This window comes from Anolis carolinensis, chromosome 2 (assembly GCF_035594765.1).
Source record: "Anolis carolinensis isolate JA03-04 chromosome 2, rAnoCar3.1.pri, whole genome shotgun sequence".
NCBI lineage: Eukaryota > Metazoa > Chordata > Lepidosauria > Squamata > Dactyloidae > Anolis > Anolis carolinensis.
Genome location: NC_085842.1, coordinates 6021932 through 6041796, shown reverse-complemented (window position 1 = coordinate 6041796; position 19865 = coordinate 6021932). Strand labels below are relative to the sequence as shown.

Here is a 19865-nt window from a genome sequence, read left to right as displayed (position 1 = left end):
ACTAGTGACTGTACTTCCTCATTCCTTTCTGGCATGTTGCTGGCAGCTTCACGATTCCTGCCACAGGGGGAGCTGTTGCATCACCATCCACTAGTGACTGTACTTCCTCATTCCTTTCTGGCATGTTGCTGGCAGTTTTATGATGTTGTAAATTACTTAAATTAGCCTCCTGCATAAAGCGTACCGAAATTTCCTACTTGACAGATGCAACTGTCTTTCGGGCTGCATAGGTCAACAGCAAGCCGGGCTATTTAATGGTCAGGGTCTTAACCCGACCCGGGCTTTGAACTCATGACCTCTCGGTCAGTAGTGATTTATTGCAGCTGGTTACTAGCCAGCTGCGCCACAGCCTGGCCCTGCTCAATAATCCCACTGGGGCATTCCCCACTCTCATCTCTTTCTGCCCTGGCTTTAAATAAAATCCACTCGGGGTGCAAAACATTGCAAAATCCACCATTGCTTTATGATGAATCAATGTACACAAACTTTGTTTCATGTAACATTATTTATTTATTTATTTTTATCCCTCTTTTCTCCCGTGGGTGGGATTCAAAGCGGCGTACAACATATAAAATTCATACAAATACATCCAACTGCAGTACAAAATCAGATTAAAACATCATCCTAATATAAAAACCCAATTAACATATCAAATAAAACAATTTTAAAAACTTGCAGCAAGCACCATTTACAGATATCCATAACCTCCGGCCTCTAAAGTTATTTGTCAGGTTTTATCAAATTATTTATCAGACTGGCAGTGCCTGTTATCCTTCGTCTGGGAAGGCCTTTGAAAAGATAAGAGAAAAAGAGGAAGGAAAGAAGGCACAGGCCAGCAAAATATATACAACGCTAATAGAGGCTGATGGATGTACAATACGGGATTTGAAAAGTATCTGGGAAATGGAGTTACAAATCATGGAACAAGAGATGAGAAATGTGGTAAAGTCAATAGGGATGAAAAGGAATACCAGAGTACGAGAAACGAGGAGGAAAATATTGCACAAATGGTATCGTAAAAGGTAAGCATCTGTATATATAAAAGGCTTTTGGCGTCGTGGCGACGCACAAAACAACAAAACCCAACACCCCCCAAACTCTAAAATTACCAACACAATCCATCATCCCCGCCTTCAGTAAGATACAACACATTCAAACAAAAAACACAATCACAACACTAAAAAGCACAACAGGCAATGTGCGCATGCGCACAAACACAATCCTCCGAACCCTTCCCGTGCGCACACACACACAAAACTGTCCCCCCCTTCCTCACCCTCTATTGCCGCCTTCACCGCCAAAGCCAGGGACTCGGCAGGAGAAGGCACACCTCCGCCTCACGAGGCTGACCTACTCATCCTCGCATCTGAAGTTCCACTCCAAAACACCCGGAGGGCCTAAGCTGACCCGTCCCTGTCCTAACATCTCGCCTAGGAAACAAAAAAGGCCTCTTTCCCCCTCCCTTGGTACCTTCCTGGTGTTTCGCGCCAACAATGTCACCTCCGCACAAGGCACTTCTGGAAAAGCGAGTCCTGCCTCTCTCCCTCTGTGTGGAGAGGAACCCTTTCCCACCCTTTTTTCTTCCTCTCCGGCCTGCAGCGACCGACAAGCGCCCCATCGCCCGCCTTCCCAGCCCGGTTCTCCTCCTCCTCCTCCTCCTCCTCGCCGCTGCTCAGGCCTCCTCCTTTCCTCCTACTGCGCGGGAAGAACATGGAGGCCGGCACCGGGAAGCGCGGAGGCGGGGATGAAGCCGCTACGCCCGGGGCCTGCGCCTCCACCAGAGCCCGCTCTTCCCTGGCTTACCAGGCCCGCCAACCCACCACCACACCGGTGCCGCCTCCGGTAGGAGGGGAAGGGCCGGAATTGAGGGGCAAAGGAGAAGGGCAGACCTCAGCCCGCCACGCCTCCCGCCTGGGCCCTGAGCATGTACAGAGCGCCTTCTCCTCTTCTGTTATTTATTTACCCCTTTCCAGTGCCCGGGAGATTACGCAAACGCCTTCCTTGCAAAATTATAAATATACACTAGATTCTCACTTATCCAACATAAACATCCCAGCACAACATTGCATAACTGAATATGTTGGATAATAAGAACGGATTCAGGAAAACCCGATTAAACATCAAATTAGGTAATCATTATACAAATTAACCACCAAAACATCATGTTATACAACAAATTTGACAGAAAAAGTATCACAATTTAAAACACTGAGTACAAAAAAAATGACTACTAAAACGCAGACTACGTTGGATAATCCAGAACATTGAATTACCAAATGTTGGATAACTGAGATTCTACTGTAATATGAAATAATTACTGTGGTACAATAATACACAACAATATAATCTCTAAAATCAGAACACTAAATAAAGAACACTCTGAAAACAGTGGAATTCCACACAGAAAACAATCAGGGCCAGCTAACACCTCCCAACAAAGTATTCCCATCACCAAAGTCTGGCAAGTCCTCTGTTTTCTGAGGGCCACAGACAGTAGAAGCACATAAAATATCACAAACAACACCACTCTGAAAACAAGGGAATTCTAGACAGGAAACAATCAGGGCCAGCTAACACCTCCCAAAAGAATTCACTCAGGGAGGAAACAGCCAGGCTTTAAAGCTACAAGGCCATTACATGCTAATCATTTTCCCTAATTACAACATTCATACTTGCCTCCAACACACAAAAACAATCAAAAATATTGTATATTCACAACCTTTAGGAAATAATATCCCCTGATGCTGCAGCGTGTTCAAGCGCTGAGCTGCTAAATTTCTGGACCGAAAGGTCGCAGGTTTGAATTCGAAGAACGGACAGAGCCCCCACTGTTAACCCCAGCTTCTCCCAACCCTAAAGTTCAAAAACATTCAAATTAGAGTAGATGAATAGGTACCGCTCCAGCGGAAAGGTAACGGTGCTCCATGCAGTCACCCCACATGACCTTGGAGGAGTCTACGGACAACGCCGGCTCTTTGGCTTAGAAATGGAGATGACCACCAACCCCCAAAGTCGGACACGACTGAACTTAATGTCAGGGCAAAACCTTTACCCTTTAGCTTAACTACCACCAATTCCTCAATACTTTATTTCCCAGACCACCAGACTTCGCCACAGCAACGCGTGGCCGGGCACAACTAGTACTACTATAAAAAGGGGAGTAGTCAGTGCTGGCATGGATGTCATCAGAAAGGGCGGTTTATGCACATGATGTGGGAATGTGAATATGTACAATATTTTTGGCAGACTATACAAAATGAGTCAAATCAAATACTAGGAAATGAGTGGGTCATAACAAAGGAAATAGCGGTACAGTAGAGTCTCACTTATCCAAGCCTCGCTTATCCAAGCTTCTGGATTATCCAAGCCATTTTTGTAGTCAATGTTTTCAATATATTGTGATATTTTGGTGCTAAATTCGTAAATACAGTAATTACAACATAACATTACTGCGTACTGAACTACTTCTTCTGTCAAATTTGTTGTATAACATGATGTTTTGGTGCTTAATTTGTAAAATCATAACCTAATTTGATGTTTAATAGGCTTTTCCTTAATCCCTCCTTATTATCCAACATATTCGCTTATCCAAGCTTCTGCTGGCCCGTTTAGCTTGGATAAGTGAGACTCTACTGTATTAGGGAAAAGAGAGGAAATGGGAAATAAAAGAAGCAATAATTGAATGTGCACAAGCAGTAATAATATTAGGGTGGAAAGATAAATCAAAATGGACAGTAAATAAATGGTACCAATATATGGTGGAGCAAATGGAATTTGAAATTATAAATGTGAAATTAAATGTTTTAAAAATGAGAGAAATGGAAGAAAGATGGACAAGGGTAAAGAACTATATCATGAATCAATCCAGAGATCAAGCCATAAGAAATAAGATACAATTGTTATATAGTATATAGGATGGAAATGTATAAAGATATAAAGATTGTCTCAAAAATAAATGAATATGTAAATGAAAATAATCCTCGTGTTGGTGGTGAGAATTGTAAATGTTTTGTATGTGTACGGTATGTATTTTTTGTGTTTTTAAAAATAAAAATTCGTAAAAAAAAAAAAGAAGAAGAAGCTCGAGTGGGTTGGTAGAAGGAGCTACAGTCCCTCAAGTAGGCTGGGCCCAAACTGTATAGAGCTTTGTAGGCCAAAGCCAGCAACTTGAATTGCGCCCAGAAACAAACCGGAAGCCAGTGTAGCTGCTTCAGGAGTGGGGTAGTTCTTTCTCTAACATCCTTGCAGATGGCCAATTCTCTCACACCAGAAGCGACTTACAGTTTCTCAAGTCACTTCTGACATGAAAAAAACCCTTAAAAATTGCCGCAGTTCTGAAGCCGTCATGGAAGAAGTCGGCACTCTGCTTCCACAACCAGCATCTCACAGTACCCGTCCTGCACAGATCTTCTGATAGCCAAGCAAAGCAATAATTTTTGCGAAATGCCGATTATGCTTGAAATTTCTCTCTGAGTGATATGGCAATCGTTCTGAATCAATCTGTCAACCTTTAGCTTGAAACTCGGTGGTTGCTGTCAAAGGACGTCCAACTCTTTGTTTGTCACGCAAGTCAGATGTTCCCACTTCTTGAAACTTACTCTCCCATCAACACAATCCCCATAAACAGCTTGCATTCTCTGATGAATCTCCTTTGTGGTGGCACCTTCTGCTGTCGAGAATTCAATGACTGCACGTTGCTTAAGTCGCATTGACCGACCGTCTGCGCAGGGTCCCATACTTTGCACTTTAACAACACAGCCGTTCAATGCTCAGGCTTCCCACCAAACGGAACTGTAGAGGAGAGTCTACTGAATAAGCCAGTACCTGCTGCAGACCAGGACTGCCATCTGTTGAGGAGTTACGAAGGTGGAGGCATTACTTTTCATTCAAGCCTCGTACCTCAGGCCCAACTCTTTGCAATATAAATATTTCTACAAATTTAAATTGTTGACATCCAGTGGAAAACCTTGAAGAAATTCTTAAACGGCGCACCAAAATCCAACACTTAGGCGGATGAACTTTTCCTCAATTCATAGGGCAGACCTGCTAGTTGCGCTACAAAGAGATAAAACAGAAAAAAAAAACTTTAGAATGAGGGCAGGAGAATGAATCACAAATAATTTGATCGAGGGTAAAGGAGCCTTAATCAGTAACCAGAAGAATGTGTAAGTTTTAGCCAAAAAAAAAGAGAGTCTGTGTTCTCAGCAGAATACAGCAGAAATAGACTCTGGGTTTTCTTACAGCACCAGATTATATTGTCACCAGAGTTGAGTAATGTACAACACATAAAGGAGAAACTCACAGGTCCCAGAGACACTTTTATTGATTTTACTTTTACTGTACTTTTTTCTCAATATAGACTCAATGCGGCTCATTCAGAAAGAGGGAAGGAGCAGGACCGGACCTCAGAATGTGTTCACTGAAGTGAAGTGAAGGGGAGATTCCAGGACTAGGAGCGGGAAAACATTTATGTCATGCCTCATAATCTGATAAGTTTCAGGAAAGGGAAAAGCTGCACATCACAAGTTCTGAACCTGACTCAGCACACAGAATATGGTTTTGAAAGGCAGCAGATTACAGGAGCTGTCAGCAACTTACGATACTGTAAATCATCGCCTTCTCCTGAGAAAAATGTATAATATCACAAAGGACTACCACCTCACCTTCTTCAAAGGAAATCTGCTACAAAGCAGGAGCTTTTTTATTGAGTTCCAGGGTCAGAGAAGTAGGTGGTGAAGACAGGAGAATGGCCTGCCTCAGGGGAGTGTGCTTGCTCTATCAATCTTTAAAATTTACCCAAATGACCATCCACTGACAGAAGGGACAGAGAGTTTCATCTATGCTGACGATCGTGCTATCACTGTCTAAGCAGGAAGCTTTGAAAGGGTTGAACAGAAGCTCTCCGAAGCTTTAGGTGCTCTTACTGCCTATTACAAGGGAAACCAGCTGATCCCTAATCCATCTAAAATGCTGACGTGTAATTTTCACCAGACAAAATAATAATAATAATAATAATAATAATAATAATAATAATAATAATAATGTAGAAAATTTATTTATATCCCACCCTGTCTCTCCAAGGGGACTCAGGGCAGTTTCCAAGAAAAATCAGCAAATATTCAATGCCGTAATTAACTAAACAAAAACAGATAGATAACCCAACCAAAACCAGGAAATAAATCCACATCTATAACAAAGTAATAAGAGATTATAACATAACCAATCTACATTTGACATTAAAACGAAACACAAATCTAAACAGATTTAAAATACATTTAAATTATTAAAATTATTTTAAAAATTTAAGCAGCCAACAGAGCCAGGGTGCAACACCATTCCTGACTGATGATAACCATGCATAGTATTCTAATCCTCCTCTTCTCTATACGTAAGAGAATATAAATGCATTTTAGCTGTTTTTAAAAAACAGAGTAAGGAAGGGATGCCAGCTAATGGAATACCAGGGGGCTGATTTGGCTCTGCTTTGTGAAAGGCGACGTTCAGGAGTGATTGTGCCAACTGTCCTGGCCACCTCCGTATTCCAGAGGTCTGCTAGAGCTTTGACAGAATCACCTACCCAAGTGGCAGGAAACTCCCCAAGAGTTTTCAGGAATCCATCTGGATCCATAAGCCTTCTGGGGCGGACTATCCTAATCAGCCCTCCACCCCTGTGGAGGTTTAGAGCTCCAGTGAGTCTAAACCTAACCAGGTAGTGATCAGTCCATGACAAAGGGGATGTGAACACCATCACCATCATCTCATCCTGAACAGAAGACCAAATCAAGAGTGTGCCCAGGGCTACGGGTGGGGCCAAAAACCAATTGAGACATACCTGTGGTTGTCATAATGGTAATGGTGCCAAAACTCAGCTAGATCAGTCTCCAGGTGCCAGGCGGGAGCTGGGCTGAGCCTTTCAGCCCCCAGTATAGTGGACCCTTGATATCTGCTGGTATTTGGTTTCCAGTAGACACCAAAATCTGAGGACGTTCAAGTCCTATAATGTGAAATAGCATAGTAAAATACCCAGATTTCTTGACATCTGACTTCACTTGTCAGCTAATTATTTTCCAACTACTCTGGTTTAACTCTTTTAAAAATCATTTATCAAGTAGAGAGGATAGTGGAGAGACACAGCTGTGCTACCATCTCCCAGGGTTGCAGACCTCCCGCAGCCACCTTTCTTGCTCTTTCTTAATGCTTACCTTCCTCAGTGCTGCCGAACCCTTCATCGCTTTCTTGCCAACTGTTGCAAGCTGCCCTGGGTCCCCGCGGGTGAGAAGGGTGGGGTATAAATGCTGGAAATAAATAAATAAAAACAAAGGAAACATGGGGCCAATTGTTTGGAGCAAAAAAAGGATTGTGACATCTAGATGCTTTCTTCTTTTTTGGAGGGGACAGATGCACATGGAATGAAAAGCTAATCCTCACTGATTTTAGCACAGAAATATACACAAAAACGTGACACCTTGCAGTTTCAATTCCCAGGATAAAGTGCTCAAATTCGTCTTTCTCCCTCCGCTCTTTGAGCACTTTGCAGAACAAACTAAATCTATCGAAGTGAACATACAGCTCCCTTCTTTCTGCAGCAGCAGGTTTTACTGAATTCCCATCTTTTCTTCATGAATGGCCTTTTGAGAGGCGTGTTAGTGTGAGAATGAGAGCAACCATGAGAGCTCCTTAAGTGCCCCACTAATGCCTCCCAATGTAGTGACCTCCCACTGGGCCACCACTATGGCACCTAATGCAGGGATCACATTGGGGTTCCTTTTTAAACTTTCTTACTAATTTATATACAATGTATCAACACTGACTTCAGTGATCAGTTACTGTATATACTCGAGTATAAGCCTAGTTTTTCAGCCCTTTTTTAGGGCTGAAAAAGCTCCCCTCGGCTTATACTCGAGTGAGGGTCCTGGCTGGCTTCTATTCAGGTCAGCTTATACTTGAGTATATAGGTCAGGGGTCCCCAAACTAAGGCCCATGGGCCAGATGTGGCCCTCCAAGGTCATTGACCTGGCCCCTGTCCTAAACTTTGGTCTTAGGGTTGACCTAAGTCTACCTGCTCTTTGGAGGTCTCTTTGCTTAGCTACGGCCTTATGAGACCATCTAGATGGCTTTTAGAGGTCACCTTCCTTGCCTATGGTCCTATGAGACCGTTTAGATGGCCTTTGAGGGTCCCTTTCCTTACCTGTGGTCTTATGAAACCATCTAGATGGTCTTTGAGGTCCCTTTCCTTATCTATGGTCTTCTGATGGCCTTATGAGATCATCTAGATGGCCTTCGAGGGTCCTTTTCCTTACCGATGGTCTTATGAGACCATCTAGATGGTCTCTGGAGATCTCTTTGCTTACCTATGGTCTTATGAAACCATCTAGATGGCCTTTGAGAGTCCCTTTTCTTACTTATAGTCTTATGAAACCATCTAGATGGTCTTTGGAGGTCTCTTTGCTTACCTATGGTCTTATGAAATCGTCTAGATCAGGGGTCACCAAACTAAGGCCCATGGGCCGGATGTGGCCCTCCAAGGTCATTTACCTGGCCCCTGTCCTAAACTTTGGCCTTAGGGTTGACCTAAGTCTGAAATGACTTGAAGGCACACAACAACAATAATCTTAATTTTGGACTATTTCATCATAGTCCGTCCCCCCAACAGTCTGAGGGACTGTGAATCGGCCCTCCACTTAAAAAGTTTGAGGACCCTGATATAGGTATTCAGAGTTGGACAGTCTTATCTTATTAAAGTCTTATTATTATCTTAAATTAAGGTTTTATATAAATATTCAAAAACATTTAACCTACTGATGCTTCAAATAATGCAGTTTTATTAATATCTATTTTTATTTTTGAAATTGACCCATAGCTGCTGCATTTCCCACCCTCATCTTATACTTGAGTCAATAAGTTTTCCCAGTTTTTGTGGTAAAATTAGGTGCCTCGGCTTATACTCGGGTCAGCTTATACTTGAGTATATACGGTAATTATTTCCATACTATTGTAGTTTATGCACTCCACTTGCCTCACTTCCAACAGACCACTGAAGATGTGTCAAGACTCAGACTCCTCTTAAAGGGCCACACACAATGATTAGAGTTAACAAATGTTTATTAAATGATATTTAGAACCTAGAAACACTTAACTTCAGTGTTCCCAGTAAAGGTAAATGTCTTTGTTTCAAGAAAAGGCAAAAAAGAGGAACAGTAAATAATCCGGATTATCTAGCCTGATAATCTGGCTTAATTTCAACCAAACGTTCACTGGAACTAGAGTCACGCCCCGCTCTAGCACAGAGAGCCAAGGAAGGGCCAAACGCCCACCAGTAGCGAGAGCAAGCGATACTGTTGTCCAAAAGCCAAGCCGAATCCAGAAACCCAAAGGAAAGCCAACCGGGAGTAACAATGCCGTCGTCAGAAGCCAAGCCGAATTCAGGAACCAGAAGGGAGCCAGCAAATGCCAAGCCAGGAACGGGCAACGCTGCCGTCAGGAGCCAAACCGAATTCAGGAATCAAGGAGAAGCCAGGAATGCCAAGCCAGGAGCGAATGTTGTCGTCATCAGGAGCCAAACCAAATTCAGGAGCCAAGGGAAGCCAGGAACGCCAAGCCAGGAAGGAACGTTGTCGTCGTCAGGAGCCAAACCGAATTCAGGAGCCAAGGGAAGTCAGGAACGCCAAGCCAGGAAGGAACGTTGTCGTCGTCAGGAGCCAAACCGAATTCAGGAGCCAAGGGAAGCCAGGAACGCCAAGCCAGGAAGGAACGTTGTCGTCGTCAGGAGCCAAACCGAATTCAGGAGCCAAGGGAAGCCAGGAACGCCAAGCCAGGAAGGAACGTTGTCGTCATCAGGAGCCAAACCAAATTCAGGAGCCAAGGGAAGCCAGGAACGCCAAGCCAGGAAGGAACGTTGTCGTCGTCAGGAGCCAAACCGAATTCAGGAGCCAAGGGAAGTCAGGAACGCCAAGCCAGGAAGGAACGTTGTCGTCGTCAGGAGCCAAACCGAATTCAGGAGCCAAGGGAAGCCAGGAACGCCAAGCCAGGAAGGAACGTTGTCGTCGTCAGGAGCCAAACCGAATTCAGGAGCCAAGGGAAGTCAGGAACGCCAAGCCAGGAAGGAACGTTGTCGTCGTCAGGAGCCAAACCGAACTCAGGAACCACGAAGCTATACAGCGAGGACCCAAGGAGAACAGGCAGTGACAAAGCAATGTCCCAAACAACACTTTGCCTTCTGCAAGGGAGCTTTCCTTCCAACTCCACTTTTAACTTACACATCGGAGTCCACAGATGATGAGGCCTCCGCCCCATCATCATTATCCACAGCTGATCTTAATCTCATATGTGAAGCTCGCCCGTCATCCCTCCAGTCCCTCCATCTTCATTCAAGACTTAGATCTCCCCATGTCACTGGTGCACCAGTAGTTTGCCAATTCCCTGATGCACCCCCAGAAACTGGCTCTGCACACACATTTACTTGAGTCCAATCTGCAGCACTTTCCATCTCACTCCCAGACCCATCATCCCCAGAAAAACCTTCAAACGTTTCATCTTCTGTGGGAGCAGTGAGTAGATCCCGGATCTTCTTCCTTTCCCTTTCTTCATCTGACTCTTGCTCCCGAGTTGACCTTTGAGTTCCTCTACTCTCTGTTAATCCATCGTCTTCCTGCATTGACTCCTCACCACTAGAGAACCCTTCAAACGTTTCATCCTCAGAAGGAGCCATAAGTATTTCCCGGAACCGCTTTACTTGCTGTTCCTCATCAAACACCTGCTCACCATTAGCCCTTTTCCTCCTGCTAGCAGTTTCACCAGTAGTACCATTACTACCCCTTGGCTCAACTACAACAAGATGCCATTAGCCACACAGATGCAGGTGAAACACCAGGAAAGAATTCTACTGGAACATGGCCATACGGCCCGAAAAACTCACAGCAACCCACTATTCTAATTTAACTTTCTTAAAATTCAAATATTAATCAGGGAGGAAGGTAGAAGGATACAGTTACACCACCATCTTCTACGGCTACAAACCATTCAATTTCCCTGATTTGCTTTTCTATGTATGTCTTTTCCCTTGTAATTTATTCTACCCTTTGAGCTGGGTGGGATTCACTTACCTTCCTTAGAAATATTGGATTTTTGGTCTCTTACTAAAAAAAGAAGGAAAAGACAAAGAAGGTCAATTCTTTGGGCAGGGAAGGGCTGCAGTAGAATCCCCATCCTTTGTTCACGGCCTTTTGAAAGACTGTATCTCTTCTAGGCCTGTACAGTGTCTCTTTAGCTATGTGTGTGGGTGTGTTGCTGGGAGAAGGGGAGCAACCATGAGGGTTGTGTAAGTTCCCCTAATACCACACCACGTGGGATCTCCCTACTTGCCCACCACTAGGCATCAAATGTGAGGATGCCCTTCCGGTTGCTTTGTAAAAACCATTCGTACACATTTATATACAATGTATCAACACTGACTTTGCTTGTCAGCTAATTATTCCCCAACGATTGTAGTTTAACTCAAATATTAAGCAGGGAAGAGGGCAGAAGCATACAGTTACACCATCATCCCATCTCCTTGGTTTGCCTTTCTCTCTGTGTCTTTCCCCGTTGTCATTCATTCTCTCCTTTCAGATGAGATTCACTTACCTTTCTTAGAAATGTTGGGTTTTTGATCACTTGCTAAAACAAAGGAAAAGACAAGAGGGTCAGTTCCATGGGCAGGAAAGGGTTGGGTGAAATTTACGCCCTCTGTTCATGACCTTTTGAAAGGCTGTGTCTCACTTAGGTCAGCACAGTGTGGCTTTAGCTATGTGTGTAGGTGTGTTCGTGGGAGAAGGAGAGCAACTGTGATAGGGAGGAGGGAGCAAGCTTATTTTCTGCTGCCCTGCAGACTAGGACACGGAACAATGGCTTCAAACTACAGGAAAGGAGATTCCACCTGAACATCAGGAAGAACTTCCTCACTGTGAGGGCTGTTCGGCAGTGGAACTCTCTCCCCCGGGCCGTGGTGGAGGCTCCTTCTTTGGAGGCTTTTAAGCAGAGGCTGGATGGCCATCTGTCGGGGGTGCTTTGAATGCGATTTCCTGCTTCTTAGCGGGGGGTTGGACTAGATGGCCCTTGAGGTCTCTTCCAACTCTACTATTCTATGATTCTATGATTCTATGATTCTAGGTTGTGTAAGTGCCCCACCAAGGCCAGCCCACTATGGCATTGAATGTGGAGATGCTCTTCTAGTACTTGTGTGAGATGTGCTACACCAATTACTCTTACCATGTTTCCCCGAAAATAAGACATCCCCATAAAATAAGACCTAGTACAGGTTTGGGAGACTTGCCAAATATAAGACCTCCCCGGAAAGTAAGACCTAGGAGGGAGCCGCCGCTGCCGTGGCTCCCTTCTCCTTCCTCGGCTGGTGCTATGTGAATAAGAAAGTGCTGCTCACGCTTTCCCCTCTCCTTTTCCCTCGCTTCCCCCTTTGGTCTGCACTTGCTGAAGAGGGGGAAGGAAAAAGCGGGAGAAACAGCTTCTCCTTAGCCTTCCTGGCCAGTGCTGTGTGAATGCGAAGGAGAAGGGGCTGCTTGATCTTTCCCTTCCCCTTTTGCACGGCACTCGCTGAAGAGGGGGAAAGAAAAAGCAAGAGAAGCGCTGTGCGAATGAGATCCTTTTCTCCTGCCTTTCCCTTCCGCAGCTGCCACTAAGGAAGAAGGGAGAGGCGATGTCAGGATCTCCAATCCTTGACATCTCTGCTCAGCGGACAAAGAACAGATGCCAGCCATAAAGCAGGCCGGCCATAAAACATCAATGACCCTCTGGTATGTAAGAGTCCCTATATATGTGGCACAAAAGAAGGTTCTGGTATTCAGTACAATAAAACTTGTTGGAATCTACCCGCGTGTGTCTTGGTGCTTTCTTTGGAAGACGGACCCACAGCACAACTGGGAGAAGAGAACCCGACAGGCATGCACTCTTCCTGCCTCCTCACCTTCCATGTGGCTACCTTCCCTGCCTCCTTCCTCGCTGGGTGTGTGCCAGATAGTGTATGAGAACCAGGTACATTTTTCAAGAAAGGTCTATTATTATTTCTACTTTTTGGAAGAGAGACAAATGAGGAAGGAGGCGTCATGGCTTAGGAAGAAAGAAAACGCATTTGCTCCATATGTGGCTCATCTTGACCCAGAGGAAGCCATTCTTTGCATGCATTCTGCTGTAGACATTGCTGGCCTGCAACTCCCACCATTCCATAGATAAGGCCTGATGGGACTTGTAGTGCAAAACCCACTTTCCATTGACCTTAAAAAAGTGCTCTGACCATCCACCTGAATTCTAAGTGTATGTGTGAGCTGGGCAATGTGCAAACCCCACAAGCTGTTTCCTGTGCCCCTCCATCCTCTTTCTGTTCCATCCAACTGGGCCTTTGAGGCTGTCAGTGCAGATCCCAGATGCTCTTGATTTTAAAACTAAACAAACAAAAACCCTGAAATTGTTCTTCACACCACTTACATGCCACAAGGAGCCTTTTGAGTAAAAAAAAAAACATTTGGGGATAAAGGCAGATGACATGGAAAGGAAATGTAAGCTTCTAAGATCCAGTATGGGGATATCCATTCCTTGGACTTCTGGCAGTTACAGATCCCTCTTCTAAAATAAAACAATTAATTACATTTTTCTTCATGTGAATCACTTTTTCTGGTTCTGAAATTTGGCAAGTACATCAATATTTTTGTACACTGGAAGATCACCTGTCACTTGTAATGCACATCACAATCTGAGCTGCCTTTTCCCTCTTTCATGGAAGGGTATTCTAATCTTGAAAATTAATCAGGAATGACAGGAATATCATATGTTATGGACTGGAGTAGAGTGCAATATATGTCTTGATATGATATCTCATGAACTGTAGTTGTTTTTCTTAATCTGTTTATCTTATTATGTTTATATTATTGATGCACTCTGATTGCTCTATGTGATTTTAATGGAAATAGTGGCAGTAACAAGAAATTCTTGATAGGATTCACAGTTTGGTTATGTTGGCTTGTGATGTTCATTTTTTTTGTTCAACAATAAATGTGAATTCTTCTTCATGAAAAAATAAGACAGGCCCTGAAAATAAGACCTAGCACATCTTTGGGAGCAAAAATTAATATAAGACACTGTCTTATTTTCTGGGAAACAGGGTAAATAGCATTCCCAGAAGCACAAGTGCATAATACAGTATATTAATGAATCTTTTTAGGAAAGGAAGGACTGGCTGTGAAGGATTCCATCTCTCTGTGCAATTTAACTGGTACATACAGGGGCTGGGCTGTGGTGCAGGCTGGTTAGTAGCCAGCTGCAATAAATCCCTATGATGAAGAGGTTATGAGTTCGAGGCCAGCCCGTGTCAGAGTGAGCACCCGACCATTAAAATAAAAAATAGCCCTGCTCGTTGTTGCAACCCGAAAGTAGTTGCATCTATCAAGTAGGAAATTTAGGTACCACTATGTGGGGAGGCTAATTTACGACATCATAAAAATTGTCCAGCAGCATTTCGAATGAGGAAGTATCCAAGGACATGGCATCACAGTGGATGATGAAGCAGCTGCTCCCACTGTAGCTGGAATCGAGCATACCCTCAGGAAGCCGGAAGCTGGAGAAGGTTAAATTGCCTCTGTGTCTCTGTCTTCGTCTCTGTCTGTATGTTCATATGGGCCGGGCTATGGTGCAGCTGGCTAGTAACCAGCTGCAATAAATCACTACTGACCGAGAGATCATGAGTTTGAAGCCCACGTCGGGTTAAGCCCCCGACGATTAAATAGCCCAGCTTGCTGTTTACCTATACAGCCTGAAAGACAGTTGCATCTGTCAAGTAGGAAATTTAGGTACGCTTTATGCGTAAGGCTAATTTAACTAATTTACAATACCATCAAACTGCCAGCAACATGCCGGAAAGGAATGAGGAAGTACAGTCACTAGTGGACGGTGAAGCAACAGCTCCCCCTGTGGCCAGAATCGTGAAGCTGGAAATGTTAAATGCCTCTGTGTGTGTCTATACTGTATGTTGTTTGTCTGATGGCATTGAATGATTGCCATATATATGTTCATTGTAATCCGCCCTGAGCAGCCTTCGGGGTGAAAAGGAAGGGTGGAATATAAATACTGTAAATAAATAATAAATAAATAAATATGGCATTGAATGTTTGCCATGTATGTGTACATTGTGATCTGCTCTGAGTCCCCTTCGGGGTGAGAAAGAAGGGCGGAATACAAATATTGTAAATAAATAAATAAATACATTCCCATTGCTTCATCTTGATGTTTTTCTGCAGATAAGAATTTGGGATATAAACCCATAAAAGTACAGCTCTCTCCCTCAGCCTGGCTGACTCTGCACTTGACCCCTGGGGCCAGATGTCTCTCTTTGGGATCTACCTACCAGGGGTACAGACTGACTGAAAACCATTTATGTTTCCATTGTTCTTTTCCATGCTGAGGGCTGGATAGCTACGTTCAGTGCTATTGGCTTCACTGCAGCTTTGGGAACAGTCTTGGATGTATGTCTCAATTCAATCCATTTCAGTCAAATGCCCACCTCACCCATCTGGAGTAAACATGCAATGGGGAAGGCAACACTCACTTGAAGCTGCTTGGCATCCATATTGACATCTTGAAGTTATTCTGCGATCATGTTGCCATTTTACTGCAGAGACAGAATCGGGGAGTTAAAGGTGACTCTCAGGGATCAACACAATTTCATTCTCTGATAAAGAAGACCACACACCCTCCTCTTCCTCCTTCCACAGGGACGGAGGCCTTTCGGTCTCTTGTATGTTTCCCGGGCTGTATGGCCATGTTCTCTCCTGACGTTTCGTCCACATCTATGGCAGGCATCCTCAGACGTTGTGAGGTATGGAGAAACTCAGCAAAGAAGGTTTATGTTAATGTGGGATTTGTGTATTGGTAGTGTTTAAATGAAATTTGTGTCTGGCATGTATTGCATACAGGTTGCATCATTCAGAGTATGCTATAGTCTGTAAAGAGACTGAGAAGCTGTGTTGACCTTGATGTATGGCTGGAACCTTGGGAGTATCCAGACTCAAGTGTTTTTGTACATTACTGATTGTGTTGAGATCTTGCTCTGTTCTGAGTTTGTGTCTGCCTAGAGTGAAAGCCAAGCCTGTGTTCGTCTGCAAGTCTGTTTGTCTTGTATAGTAAAACTTTGTATATATTTTTAACATCGTTTCTGACGTCTCTTCGTTCTGTGCTCCATTGACAACAGACAACTGCTGCTACGCTGCGAATTACTCTGACAGTTTATATATCTGTGGAAAGTGCAGGGTGAGAGAAGAACTCTTGTCAGTTGGAGGCCAGTGTGAATGTTGTAGTTAATCACCTTGATTAGCATTGAATAGCTTCATCTCCTGGATTCTTCCTGCCTGGGGGTATCCTTTGTTCAGAGTCGTTAGCTGCCCCTGATTCATTGATGTCTAGAACTCCTCTGTTTTCAGAGTGTTGCTTCTTATTTACTGTTCTGATTTTTGAGTTTTTAAATACTGGTAGCCAGATTTTGTTCATTTTCATGGTTTCCTCCTTTCTGTTGAAGTTGTCAACATGCTTGTGGATTTCAAGGGCTTCTCTGTGTAGTCTGACATGATAGTTGTTGGAGTGGTTGAGCATTTCTGTGTTCTCAAATAATATCCTGTGTCCAGGTTGGTTCATCAAGTGCTCTGCTATGGCTGATTTCTCTGGTTGAGTGAGTCTTCAGTGCCTTTCATGTTCTTTGACTCGTGTTTGGGCAATGCTGCCTTTAGTGATCCCTCTGTAGACTTGTCTACAGCTACATGGTACATGGTAGACTCCTGCAGAGGAGAGAGGATCCCTCTTGTCCTTTGCTGAAAGTAGCATTTGTTGGATCTGGCTTCCAGTATTAAAAAAACTCAAAAATCAGAACAGTAAATAAGAAGCAACACTCTGAAAACAGAGGAGTTCCAGATATCAATGAATCAGGGGCAGCTAACGACTAATTACCTTGATCAGCTAATTACCTTGATCAGCATTGAATAGCTTCATCTCCTGGCTTCTTCCTGCCTGGGGGTATCCTTTGTTCAAAGGATACTCCCAGGCAGGAAGAAGCCAGGAGATGAAGCTATTCAATGCTGATCAAGGTAATTAACTACAACATTCACACTGGCCTCCAACTGACAAGAGTTCTTCTCTCACCCTGGACTTTCCACAAATATATAAACCTTCCTTGCTTAGTTTCTCCATATACCTCACAACCTCTGAGGATGCCTGCCATAGATGTGGGCGAAACGTCAGGAGAGAATACTTCTGGAACATGGCCATACAGCCCGGAAAACATACAACAACCCTGTGATCCCGGCCATGAAAGCCTTCGACAACGCCTTTCGGTCTCTCCAGCAAAGACATTAGCAAAATGGGAAGCCTTCCCTGGCAACAGGCTGAGACCTGTGCTCATGATGTGGAATAAGATAAGGCAAATGGAGAAGTCCATGCCTCCAAGATGTCGGCAAAGCTTAACCTTCCCTTCAAAGGTAGAGAGAGTCCTCAAAAGGAAAATAACCCCCACCCACCCACCCACACAACCACAGAACGCCTCTTCCCCACAAGGAAATGCATTCAGAATTTACTCACTGAAATAAACAGCAATCCCAGTACTCAGAAGGAGAATCCCCATGGCACACCCAAGGATGAGTCCCAATTTGGAGGCTGAAGGTAAAATGGAGATGAACAAAAGAATTAAAAGGAAATCCCTATATCAAACCCTTTATGGATCAGATTATAGATGGAGAAAGAGCTAAAGTACGTGTGAGAAACCAGTCCTCACAATCACCTGTCAAGTTTGCAGAACTGGAATTGGAAGTGGCCATATTAGAAGAGCAACCAGGTGTAGCTCTCCCATTAAACCTTGGCCTCAGCAGGTGGAGAAAGTGTTGTAATCTCTGAGTGGTTAGATTCAATTTAACCCTCTCTGGGGGAGATTCCACCAAAATGCAGCAGAGTAGCAAAAGCAAAAGCTTTCAAATGCAACAGTTACTTACACAGGGTGAACAAAGAGAAGTCTTTCAGCTTAGGATGGCAATGGACTGCAGTGTCTCAGTAAAAGTTCAAAAACATTTATTCAGGTAAAAAGAATTCCAGTGTAGATAGAAAGGCTTGGGAGCTGTCTAGTCTACTCTAGACTGGTTTCTAAGGAAAAATAACAAACATCTAAACAGTTACATCTTGCCAGGGGAGACAGCAAGATGCTGCTTGTTAGCTGGAAGAACCAAGGGATAAGAGAGAACCAAAATGGTTCCAACCTCATGGTCCAGTTTATTGGGGCCATAAAAGACATTCTGACCAATGAGAAGTTAGTGTCCCTAAAGATTCACATTTCTACTAACTTCAAAGTAAGGGATGTGACATAAAAAGGATAGAGTGAAACACAGTAAAGCCTGTCTCGGCATGCTTTGGAAACGGATTCCCTCAATCTAACTCTATCATCTATCTGACTACATCTAGACTTGAGTAGCCCAGGGTGATTCCCAACAAAAAGAGCCTCCTCCATGTCTTATCTGCCTTTGCTCTGGCCTGTGAGGGGTAGAAGAGCAGCCAGCACCTACTTGGACAAATCCTATCTGCGCCTGCCCTTCCTTTTTCTTTGCATATTAAACCCAATAGCTCATCAGCAAGAAACTATCAAATCAATTTATTTTTAAGCCTCTCAGGATATATTTGATTTTAAAAAAATTAGACAAGGTGAAATAATAAGTGGGTTGCTATGAGTCTTTCGGGCAGTATGGCCATGATCCAGAACATGGACATACAGCCTGAAAGACTCACAGCGACCCAGTGATTCCGGCCATGAAAGCCCTCGACAATACATTGAAATAATAAGCTTTGTGTATCATGTTTTGCTGGCATATCTGCATCAAATAATGTAAACATTTACAAATGTATCACAGCCACTCAGGATGAGAGGGATAAATACATCTTTGCGTAGGGTAGGGAATGTAAATTTACAGCCTGTGCCATTGTGCCTGGGGCTATAACTCTTAGCGAAAGAGGCATGGACGTGACATCTTTCCCCAGGGGATTGCTTCTTGCCCTCCTTTAGGGAAACTGGAACTCCCAAGGACCAAAACACTGTAGATAACTCAAAACTGGTTTTGTTGTTCACAAAAGGTTATCCCAATAAGCTGGAAGTTTCAAAGGGGTAAAGGAAAATATACGTTACAGTCTTTGGTTGTCTTAAGTCCAAGGAGTTCTGCAGCTGAGAAGCTTTTCCAGGTCCCTCTTTCTCAATGGCTGTGAATGCCGGAGCAATCCTCAGCCTCAGTCCAAATGACCTATGTTTGAAGACACAGTCTTCCTCTATTGCCAAAGGACTGATTTGAAGGCGCTTGAGACTCCTCAAGGGTAAGAACCTCAGAATTGGTGCTGAGAGGTAACTTAATCAAGGGCTTTTAGAGCTAAGTCCCTCTCTTGCGTCTATCTGATAGAAAGCTTGATGGTGGAATGAAAAAGGAAACACTGACCCACTCCAGAAAAGGGTGGAGCCAAACAATTGAGCTGAGGAAGCAATATAACTGGTGCAAACAACATTGATTGACAGCTATAAATAACCAATCAATCCAACAACATTTACAGGGTAAAGGCAAAATCAGGCATGATACAATTCAAATCTTGCAACTGACAGTTCGACATATAGATGGCGCCACTCACGCCGTCACACCGGATAAGAGATAATCAACCTGTATTGTGTACAGTCTCTACAGCTGGAGTTCTGATAGCAGAGTCTGGGGTACTACTCTGCCTTCAAAACTCCAGTTCTGATGCATCTGATAATCCTTTTGCTTATTTTCATCCCCTGGAACCCGCCTTTCCTCAAATTACTCACCAGGCTCCTC

The 19865-nt window shown here is 43.9% G+C and overlaps 1 protein-coding gene and 1 long non-coding RNA gene across 3 annotated transcripts in view; both read right to left on the bottom strand.

Annotated features, from left to right (window-relative positions):
- Positions 1-502: 502 nt before the first annotated feature.
- LOC103282626 (major histocompatibility complex class I-related gene protein-like) overlaps positions 503-19865 on the bottom strand; it is a 233254-nt gene continuing 213891 nt past the window's right edge. For both annotated transcript variants that reach the window (XM_062972911.1, XM_062972912.1), the window contains 3 exons: positions 7203-7235; positions 6833-6994; positions 503-5055 (listed from right to left, as the gene is read on the bottom strand). In XM_062972911.1, coding sequence (XP_062828981.1) covers positions 6870-6994; positions 7203-7235 — 158 coding nt within the window. In that variant the 3' untranslated portion in view covers positions 503-5055; positions 6833-6869. The remainder of the gene's footprint in view (positions 5056-6832; positions 6995-7202; positions 7236-19865) is intronic.
- The window catches only part of LOC134296891 (uncharacterized), a 113780-nt gene continuing 102999 nt past the window's right edge, over positions 9085-19865 (bottom strand). Inside the window, exon 2 of the long non-coding RNA XR_010003713.1 lies at positions 9085-10150. This is a non-coding gene — a long non-coding RNA (uncharacterized LOC134296891). The remainder of the gene's footprint in view (positions 10151-19865) is intronic.